Genomic DNA, 10,809 nt, shown 5'->3' on the forward strand with positions numbered 1-10,809 from the left:
AAAAAGACAAGAAAAAGAACAAGAACAAGAAAAGAAAAGAAAAAAAAACAAACATCTATCAGAATTGCCCGCGAGTTGCACTCAGAGACAGCCCTCCCTCTCTGCAGGGGCGCCTTGGTTTGCCACCAGTTAGCCAAGGTATCAGTAGTTAGTTCATGGGGTCCCGCCAATAATCACAGAGTTGGATGTCGCGGCCCGGTGGAGAATGCTTTTTTGACCAAAAACGTGTAATCCACGCTGGTTTGCTGCCCTGCCCGCCTTGTTCTCGTTCATGGCTGCATGTCTGTGATGCTTCCGACGGAGGGGAGGGGAAATGAGGATATGCCCATGCTCTCTGCTCCGAGTCACCTTTTTTTTTTCTTTTTTTTTTCTTTTACTTCCCTTAGTAACTATTTATTATTGCCTTTCCTTTTTGGGCCCTATGAAATGAACAGTACTTTATGCTGGGACTGCGATAGGTGGGGAGGTGCGCAAAAGAAAATATACTCTAAAAGAAGCAATATGCAATATGCGGCCAGTGCAGCCCGGTCTCGGCAGCTTCCAGGCACTTACTGTACCAAACCAAGTACGTTTTTACTTGCTTATTCGAGGTCAGTCAGCTATGTACGCCCATGAATGATGCTGAAATGGACACCACTGTCACACCAACGCGCGCACACACAAACACACAAACATACACACACACACACACACAAAATAAAACAAAGTCTCTCCTTTTTGAGCCAGATGTGGCGCTTTTTTAGCCAGACTGCCTCAAGTTGAGTCCTTAGAACCCGGATGGCTTCTACTTTTTGTGACAGGTTGTCGGCCATGCACATTTTTTTGACCCAAGAATGGTACGACTTGGGCTCGACTTGCATGTACTTGCCCCCCAATACGAAACTTTGCCATGGAGAACGGCAGTCGCTGATGGCTGGCTGCACCTTGCTCATAATCGTCTTTGCTCGTAACTTGCGCCCGTTGCCAAGACACTCAACCAGCCTCTCGGCAGTCGGTGAAACCTCTGGAAAAGTACGAAGCCACCAGGGGGAACGTTTGGAGCGTGGCGCGCCAAGATGCTCTCTACCTACGCACAGATGGTATTAGTAAACAGTGGTGGTGTCTTTTTATGCAGAGTGAAGCCGTGTCACAACCAGCCGTACAAAGTACACCAGGCTTGATGGATTCTTGCCCAAGTCTATGTTGGCAGGAACTTGACTATATCGAAGCATAGGCCAACCGTCGAACCGTGCAGCCGCCCAACACACCTTTTACCATAGCTCGAGGCTATCATTTATAAAATCTCTTTGCTTTCCCTGTCCCTTTTTTTTTCCCTTTTTTTCCCCAGCATTTTTCTCTTATTCCACAAGTCGGAATGTTATTCCATTTCACCAATTCTCTCGTATTTCTACCTGGCAATGACACTTGCTAGGGAGACTTGCATTGCTAGCCTGCATGAGTATCCGAACCAATAACTAGTTACCAGTATGGCTCTCCCCCGTAAACTAAGTAATAGCGCGCGGAAATGGTCCGCTGTCCTTATGCAGGGTCTTGAATGTGATTTCCTCTTGTGCTCCTTTCTGCTTTTCATGGTTTGCCGAGCACGCTTCGCTTAACTGTCTTGAAAGATGTGAAACGGACTGGCTACACTTAGTGAGAATCTGGGTATTCTAGTGTGATAAAAAGGCAGCAAGACAATCCGAGTGAGGAAGCAGAGTAATGCAACCATTTTAGCGTGCCCTCTCCCTCCCAGTGAAACCTCTTTCTAGGCCAACACTAATGCCCTGACCATGTGGTGTTGTGTGCTCTTCAAGATGGCAAAAAAAGAAAAAAAAAAAAGAGAAAAAAAAGGCACAGGTAGTTGATGTACTCTGTACAACTTAAATACAGAGCGTGTCTCCATTACTGGTAGGTTACTTGTGTACCAGTACGGGGTACGGATAGATGGATCGGATTCTCGGGTCTGCGGGGCCGACCACCAAAGAAATAGAGGCTGTCAAGGCGAGGCTGCCAGTAAATAAGGAGCTTGAGGAGCAAGCCTCCTGGTATTAGCTGCACGGCTGTGAGCGGTCAAGACGATTTACCGTGATTGCCGCAGAGACGGAAGGGGTAAACTTGGTACGAGGCTGGGGGGCGTATAAAACTTCCTTGGTAATCAACACTGATATGTAAATGCCGGCTGTGCAAGCTGTCATGCGACCCCTGCTAGCAGCTTTGCATTTTGTCTTTTCATCTCCCTGCACGATTCTCTTTTGCATCACTTTTCGGGTCCGAACTCGAACCCCATGCGTACGCATACTCCGTACGTCGAGTGACATACGAAGTAGTTATTTCGTGTTTGCCCTGAATTATTCCTGCAATTACCACCATCACGCTCGAGACTGCTGCACAACCTGCACTGACCTCCTGCAAGTCTCATCCTAGAACGAGGCGTCAAGTGCCCGGCAAACCAGGGTTCTCTTGCGCGCACCAATAGTCAGATCTGAGAAGCAATTCTGAGCCAATGCGGTTTCGGGATAGTTGGGTCATCAGGAGAGACAAGGCAGGCCAGTTGGCCAGGTCCTTGTCAAGACAATATTAGAAGAAGCAAGTCTTGAAATGCAGCTCTCGTTTAGTCGCAGCAGAGCCGCAGCGCCGCTCTGATGAGAAGGCTTTGATCTAACTACGGACCGCGCTGTCAATCTGCCGCAAGAAGCAAGCAGAGACAATTCTCGCTTCCTCAAGTCCCACCATGGAAGTGTCTTGTTGTTTCACTTTTCAGCCTTTCCCGCAGGACCATCCCGCCGCCTTCAGACGTTCCCGCAAAGGGGGCAGGGACTGCAATGTAACCCCTAACCTCAACAAGACGAAAAGGCTAGAACGAAAAATCGGACAAATTCATCAAATAATCTGGTGACGAGCAGATGGGGCTGAAACACTGCCGCCGGGCAAGACATCGATGTCACTGGGGTTATTATCCGAGGTTGCATATGTTCCAGATACGAGCCCCTGGTCCAAAAGAGCAATCCCCGGCCAGCTACATATTATCTGCGCCAAGCGGTCTCCTGGGTTAGCATTTGAAGAAAAAAAAAAAAAAAAGAAACCCAGTGTTTTTTCAAGTATGAAGCAAAGAAAAAAAAAAAAGCATAATCACTTGCCCATTATATGTCCATTATGATAATAGAGGGTAATAGACGCTACGCAGCCTCGTGTTCCGACGATGAGACGTGGGGAAGTCATGTTTCACTTCACAACAAGAGCCCATAGTGGATAAACGGTGCCACATGACCACGCTTCTACCCGCGGCTGTATCATCTCTCACTCCTTTTTGCCGAGACATCGTCCCCTCATTGTACTGGTAAAGGCAGTTTGATCCATGTGCTTGCAGGGAGCCACGGGGCATTCCCTATTCGTCTCAAGTGGTCTATCAAATCGTAAGCCCCGGACCAGAGTGTGGACAGCCTCTGAGTACTCATGTATACCTCATGAATTTGGTACTCATTTGCTTTGACAAGGGCTGGGTTAGTTGACTTTGCATTTATCAGCATTTTTGTGAAAATGGCAAGTCACATAAAGATACACAGACGGTTTTTGCTCTAGAAGTGCCATTCGACGTACTGGGAAAAGAGGCCTACTGTCTTGCAAAGGGTTACCAAGCTAGTGGCGTTTTGGCGATTTCCGCTGCCTGCATGCTTCCTCCGGCTATTTAGTCTGTAGAGCAGTTGTAATTTCCAAAGAAAAGGAAAAACATCATTGGGTAAGAAGTTGGCAGTTATGAAAGCTTGTTAGCGTCGGTGTATTCGAATCTCGAATACAGCGCACATGCATCAAGCTTGCTTCTCTTTATTAGACCCGATTCTCGACTAGTACGGGTGCTGTCGACTTGGCAGACACTATCGATAGGTCATTATAATTTAAGCCAAGCCATCGTGTGAAAGATTTCGTGCATGAAAGGTCAAAGCTACAGTAGCAAAGCATCGCTACCTCGTGGGCATGCGCAGGGCTACCCCACCGTGGGTGGTGTCGTCATGTTGAACTTCGCTTTGTACAGGCAGCACGCAGTTCAAAAGCATTGACTCCGGTATGACCGAGTAGAATATTCCTTTAGATTCTCAATGCGAGTGATTGTATACTGCTCAGACTTTCTGCCCAGTGCCGCCATATTGCAAGCTTTCAGCTGGACGCATCCATGAACTCTGAACTTTTCAGCACATGAGCTTCCTCCTGGACATCTCAAGCCATATTAACATGTTGGCTTGATCCAAATTATTCTAATTTGGAATAAATTGAGGCGCCCCCGCCTCCGAGTTCTTCATACAATGTCTGTGCTTGGAAATCGCATTGCCGTGGCTCGGCCATTGTTGCACTGCATACATACACGGACTTCTGTTAGCAGCAGGCTCGGGAGCTCAAGTCTATTTAGACTCAGACCCATTGTCTGATCGGCTGTGGCCGACACCATTGGGGTGTAGTCCTGTCAACGTTGCATTTCATGTTGCCGACACGAATTGTCGCATCATGAGTACTCAGTAGAGGCTTGCCACGTGAAGTAGATGAATGAAGAAGAAGAAGAGTAGAGCGAAACTTTGATACATGATCATGGCTCATATGACAGCAAGCCACAACTCAAAGTTTAGTGTATTCCTTTCCTGGGGGAGGGGTATTCTTCAATTTCTCTTTGCGCTTGAGCCGAACGTGGCGCATTGGCTTGGCTGCTATTGAAAGCTTACCTTGGAAGATGGCCAAATCAGATCTTTGTTTCGGCGTGTGGATATAGGTCGTAGCATCTGCACCAAATTTATGGCGCTCGATGTGGAAATGCAATCTATTCACCAGAGCGCAATGAAGCTGCACACCGACAGCATCAACAGTCCGTGTGCTTGTTTCAAGTCTATGAACTAGACCCGCACAGCACAACTGCTTGAACAATTGTGATTTCCTGATGCAGCAAATATAGTGGTCAAGGCCCCGGATGCAATTGAGTTACAAGGCTTGCGCGGATGGCAGAATTGCACGGCTCTTAGGCTTCTTAGCCTGGCTTATAAGCGTGAAAGTAAATAAGCTGCATGAAGATATCGTGCAAGTTGGCCGTGCGTTGTGATTGGCCAGTTGAAGAGAGATCTTCTGGTACACTTGTTGACAGATCAAAACAGGAATGTACACTGACTACTTGATTTTTTGGCGATTGTTCTCAGCATGACATTTATTCAATTTCTTCCTACACAGCTTTTTTATTATTAAATACTTCTTGAACGGTCTCAGGCATGAAGTAAATGCCTGGCGGTGAAAGGCCCACTAGCCACAATAGTGGATGTGTCATGTGGCGCGAAATTGCTTGAGGGAGCGACGCCACAGCTGCAGTCCGCCATCGAGAGACTCGCTAAGCATACCTTGCAGCTCCTCGCAAAGTGATTTGAGGTGGACTTCAAATATCCATACGAAAAGTTTGAGCGTCAAAGAAAGAACGGTGACCTCCGGTGGCGTAATCTCTATGCTTTCCGTAGAGGCCACCCGTTGACTGCAGCTGCCGCCCAACCCATAGGGAGGAAAGGAGAGAGTCAGGGATCAACTGCCAACAGAGCAATTCAGCATCTCGAAGACAATGGACAACCGTGCTGGTAGCGACGACGACGACGTTTCGCGCATCGACTTCGCATCGCAAGAGCACGCTATGACCGGAGCTGCTGCCAAAGCAGAGGCATCTGAGGACTCGACCCCAGAATTCCAGGATGCACCCCACAGTCACGAGCAGCACCATGACGAGCCTGGACTGCTGAGGCATTCTGATGCGAACGGAGATGATGCAGAAGCACTCGGCACCATTTCGAATGGCACAGTCAGCAACAGCCAGCGTGGCCACGGTGGCGATGACCAGGCCTACCTCCAACGACCACTCGGCCCAACGAGAACGCCGTCTAGCACATATAACCCCTCGACTTCTCGAAGGCCACGGCCGCCACAGACGGTGCCATCATACGATGGCACAGTCCGATCCTCTTCCGCAACGCGCCCGTGGCCGAGTGATAGTAGATTTCGGGCCCAGGAACGAGCCTATGTGCAGAAGTTACGGCAAGAATATGATGGCGAATATTTCAATCACTACGATGATATCGGGAATGACTCGGACTCGGATGGAGAGACTCCCTCTACTGAAAGCCCTTTCGATGATCGGCTTGACCAAGAAACAATCATGTTCTACGGAAACGACAACGTACTACCTACCGAAGACGAATTAAAGGACCCCGAGAGTCGAGAAAGACTCGAGTGGCATGGCATGCTCGAGGCTGTTCTGACTGGCGATGTGGTGCGGCAAGAGAAAAAGAGACTGATTGGCTCCTCCGAGCAAGCTGTTGGAAAGACTGGCCACAAAACAGAACTCTGGCTTGGCGTACGCAGCAAGGTGTGCGGTAGACATATTCCAGTGCAGAAACGCATTGTTGAGGAGGCGCGCGCCGCTTTAGATCGGACCCTCGACGAGATTATCAACTTCAAAGTCAAGGGTGAAAGCGAGGCAGGAAAGAATCCTTATGAGCAGGTCCGCGACATTGTCGCCTCCATCGAAAAGTGCGAAAGCCTTTATCCTTCTTGGCAGTCCCTCGTCGCCGAACACCCAACGGCAGGCTCACCACATTTCAGCGAAGCTTACGAAGCAATCATGTCTTGGTACAATACCAATGAAATGATCAACACTGAACTGTTTATCCTCAAAAAGTGGGTTGGCAACGACGAACTCGACTTTTCTCGCACCAAACAGCGATCACCAGCTGTGGACGGCATCGCACCCGACGAAGCTTCTTTCCTGGATCGACTCATGAAGGAAGACGGTCTGCAGTCATTGCATGACGAGGAGGACGAAGAGTCTCCCAAGGGCATGCTGCCACCCATTGCAAAAGTCATTCTCAAGGCCAAGGAGACCTTTATTCTCAACTCTGGACCGTTCCAGAAACGGCATTTGCCGCCCTATTTGGATGAACTTTTGACGCTCATCAGCTTCCCATCTAGACTCATCGAAGAGATTACGCGAATCCGTCTTGCTTACGCTAGGAGAGTTAAGGAGACCGCCCAGCAGAATCCACTGATGCAGGATCAGATGATCTCACAATTCCAAATGCTGCTCAAAGCAGCTATCCGAATTAAAAAGCAATATCTGCAGATAGAGAAGCCAGAGCCGGGATGGGACCTCCCTCCATGCATTGATGAATCATTTGATCAAGTCGTGCTGGAGGCGTTGAAGTACTATTTCAAAATGCTCAACTGGAAGCTCACAGGAAACAGGAACACGTTCAAGGAAGCCGAACTGTTGTTTCAGGAGTGGGAGTTTGCAAACGATATCGGCAGGCAGCTACAGCGAGGCCACATTGAGGTGGCCGAGCAGTTCAGCTCGCTGACTCTGAAGGCCATTAGCCGTCTCAGCCAGACTTTTGAGAGAGAGTTGCAGGCAAAATCGGGTGAATCAGCGGCCGAGATGACGAAGCGATACAAAGCTTGCCTCGACTCTGTCCGCGTGCGGCAACGAATGCTGCAGCGTTTTTCGCGCATGCTAAGCGACAACTACGAGCATGCGTCGGACTACAGTATCTCCTACTCGCCTCAAAATATATCCAAGTTTTTCGACCAACTGGCAGCCACTGGCCATTTTCGTCTGCAGACTGGTGTTTTTGAAAAGGATGGCATTCATATTATAGCGTCCCCAGACTTGCATGAGAGGCTTGACGATATCCAGGAATTGATGGCGATTACAAAGAGGGACACCTTTGATGAGAAATCAAGCGTCGGGTATATCCTCGTTGTGAGACCCGAGGAGACCTTGAGTTGGTTTGGCGAGGTTATCAACCTGTCACTGAAGACCCAAGTCATCGACTTGAAACGCGGCCAGCTTCGTCTTTGCGCAACCAGCTCACAAGCTCTGCCAAACGCCAGGATCAAATTTCTGGACGCTGTCGACATGCATGTTGATCTTTTACAAGAAGCGAGATCCAACATTCACAAGGTTAACCAAAAACTGACAGACATTCGGAAAGTCACATATAAGCTTTCCAACACATTCATGGATAGTGTCGAAACGATCCGAAGGCAGGCAGCTGGAAAAGACTGCCAGGAGCTTATTCAGACCTGCTTCGTGTTTGCAACAGAATTTGGTCAGCGATCACTACTCTACATGGACAGCAATAGGCGCCAGATGAATAATCTGAAGCTCACCAAGCTCGCACTTGACTGGGTCAGCTTCATTTGCGACGACTGTATTGCCTCGGACAGGAAGACTTTCCGTTGGGCAGTGGTTGCGCTGGAACTGGCCATGGGCATGACACGTGGACGACACATTCTCGCACTTGGCGAGAGGGAATACTCCATCTTGCGAACCAAAGTGGCTGGTTGCATGTCAGTACTGATCTCGCACTTTGACATTATGGGCGCGCGTTCGAACTTGGCTGCACAAGCTGAGAGAGAAAGGGTTGAGGCAATGATGGGCCAGTTCAAAAAGTTGGACAGCAAGAAGATGCTTGACGATGAGGAAGCAGCCAGATGCAGAGCTCTGCAACGGATGGAGTTTCTCGACAAAGTTGACGAAATCCGTCTTGAAAAGGAGGCCGAGCGCCGATCATTAGGTCGCGTCCTGGAGGCGAATAACGAAGCCGACCGGTCGCTGGCCTATTTATCGTCGTCGTCTATGAATGTGACTATGCGCTGGCAGCAAGGGCACTTTGTTGGGGGTGGTACTTTTGGTAATGTCTACGCTGCCATGAACCTTGAATCGGGCCAGCTCATGGCTGTCAAGGAGATTCGACTACAAGATCCCAAGCAAATTCCGACGATTGCGGAGCAAATCCGCGATGAAATGGGCGTCTTGGAAGTTTTGGACCATCCCAACGTTGTAGCCTATCACGGTATCGAAGTCCATCGTGACCGTGTCTACATCTTTATGGAATACTGCTCTGGGGGCTCCCTTGCCAACCTGCTCGAGCACGGACGAATCGAGGACGAGCAGGTCACGACTGTTTATGCATTGCAATTGCTGGAGGGTCTCGTTTATCTGCATGAAAGCGGCATCACCCATCGCGATATTAAGCCAGAGAGTATGTATTTGCACATGATGCCGAGTAGCAATGACTAACGCTGCCAACAGATATTCTGCTTGATCATAATGGCATCATCAAGTATGTCGATTTCGGCGCTGCCAAGGTCATTGCCAGACAGGGCCGAACACTGGCCCAGGATCTGCATGCAACGAAGCCAAACAAATCCATGACAGGCACACCCATGTACATGTCGCCGGAAGTAATCAAAGGAGAATTATCCGAGAATTCCGGAAGGGCGGGAGCTGTGGATATCTGGTCACTGGGATGCGTCATTTTGGAGATGGCCACCGGACGACGACCATGGGCGAACCTTGACAACGAATGGTCCATCATGTACAACATTGGCCAGGGCAACGCCCCGGCGCTCCCTACCACGGAGTTTCTGAGCCCGCAGGGTCTCGACTTTATGAAGAAGTGCTTCATTCGCGACCCGAGCAAGCGATGGACCGCTGTCGAGCTGCTCCAGCACGAATGGATCATGGCTATCCGCAGCCAAGTGGTAGAGTCGCCGACGCCCAGCGAGATGAGCTCGTCGGCCGCGACAACACCCTACTCGATGCATCAGTGACGAAAACGGGAAGATTTTTTGCTATATATAATATAAGACGTATACGAAGTGGCGAGCGCCGGGTAGAATTAGGCTACATTCTCACGATGGCAGGAGAAGGCAGTCTGCGGTGCCATGTAATGAACCTTTTATAATGACAATTCTATTATTCTTCATGAATTGGGATTCATTTTCTCCTCGTTCTTCGTTGAGCGACATTTCGCTCGCAGCTGCATGCCTACATGATGCATGATTCTAGATGCGGTAGTGCGACATGAGAACTTGTGGCTAAGCTCTTGTGAGCCCATACGAGAATGTGTAAGCCGGGCATTTGATGCAGTGATGTGGCGGCCTGGGTTTCGGCGTTCTGTGCGGAGGGCTCACCGAAGAGGGGGGAACTGGGTCTCTGCCCCCGCAAAAACGGTTGACTTTGACAAGACTGTTTCTGTTTTTGTTCTTTTATTTTCTTCTGAAAAAGCCATTCGACTTGCTGCACTTGGCCGGGTTTTTTTCTTACATTATTCTTCTTTGAGACGATCCATTAAGAATTCCATCTTACACGGCAAAAGTCCAAGATACGGGTGCCGGCATCTCGGCCGCCCCCACATTCCCCAGACTTTCCCTTCAACTCTGCTTCTTCCACCTCCTCTTCCTCCTCCTCTTCTTCATCTTCATTCTTCCTTTCTTTCCCCACATCTTCACTTGAAATTTCTCTCAGAAGCAAGTTACCCAAACTCTGACGCCCCCCGCCATGGCCCCTCTCCCCTCCTCACCACCTTTACACGCCAGCTCCGACGCCGCCGTCGTGGCCGCGACCTGCGCCGCCCACGGCCTCTCGCTCTCCGAGTTTGCCGCGCTGCGCTCCGCGGCCGTCGCCGCCAAAACCGTCGCCTACTGCCCATACAGCCGCTTCCGCGTCGGCGCCGCCTTACTTCCGGCAGACACGGACAACAGCAACAGCAGCAGCGCCGGCGGTGATGGAGCGCCGGCGGTGATTAAAGGCTGCAACGTGGAAAATGCGAGCTACCCAGTCGGCATGTGCGCGGAGCGCGTGGGGTTTGGCGCGGCGGCGGCGCAGGGCGTGACGAGGTTCAAGGCGTTGGCGGTGGCGACGGACATTTCGCCGCCGGCGAGCCCGTGCGGCATGTGCAGACAGGCGTATGTTATCCTTTTCGCTTTCCTTCGTCTTTTTTTCAGTCATCTCAATCGAGAAGAAGAAGAAGAAGA

At 50.0% G+C, this 10,809-nt stretch overlaps 2 protein-coding genes across 2 annotated transcripts in view; both read left to right on the forward strand.

Moving 5' to 3' along the window:
- Nucleotides 1-5,560: 5,560 nt before the first annotated feature.
- BBA_00937 (putative OS4 protein) lies at nt 5,561-9,603 on the forward strand (the record flags this gene model as incomplete). The annotated part of the gene is made up of 2 exons (XM_008596034.1): nt 5,561-9,032; nt 9,083-9,603. The coding sequence occupies 2 exons, from the start codon at nt 5,561-5,563 to the stop codon at nt 9,601-9,603; spliced, it is 3,993 nt and encodes a 1,330-aa protein (XP_008594256.1).
- Nucleotides 9,604-10,333: 730 nt separating this feature from the next.
- The window catches only part of BBA_00938 (cytidine deaminase), a gene marked incomplete at both ends in the record, with an annotated part of 896 nt that continues 420 nt past the window's right edge, over nt 10,334-10,809 (forward strand). The window contains one exon of the mRNA XM_008596035.1: nt 10,334-10,740. Within this exon, the coding sequence (XP_008594257.1) occupies nt 10,334-10,740 (407 nt within the window). The remainder of the gene's footprint in view (nt 10,741-10,809) is intronic.

The sequence above is a fragment of the Beauveria bassiana genome (assembly GCF_000280675.1).
Source record: "Beauveria bassiana ARSEF 2860 unplaced genomic scaffold BBA_S00002, whole genome shotgun sequence".
Classification (NCBI taxonomy): Eukaryota; Fungi; Ascomycota; class Sordariomycetes; order Hypocreales; family Cordycipitaceae; genus Beauveria; species Beauveria bassiana.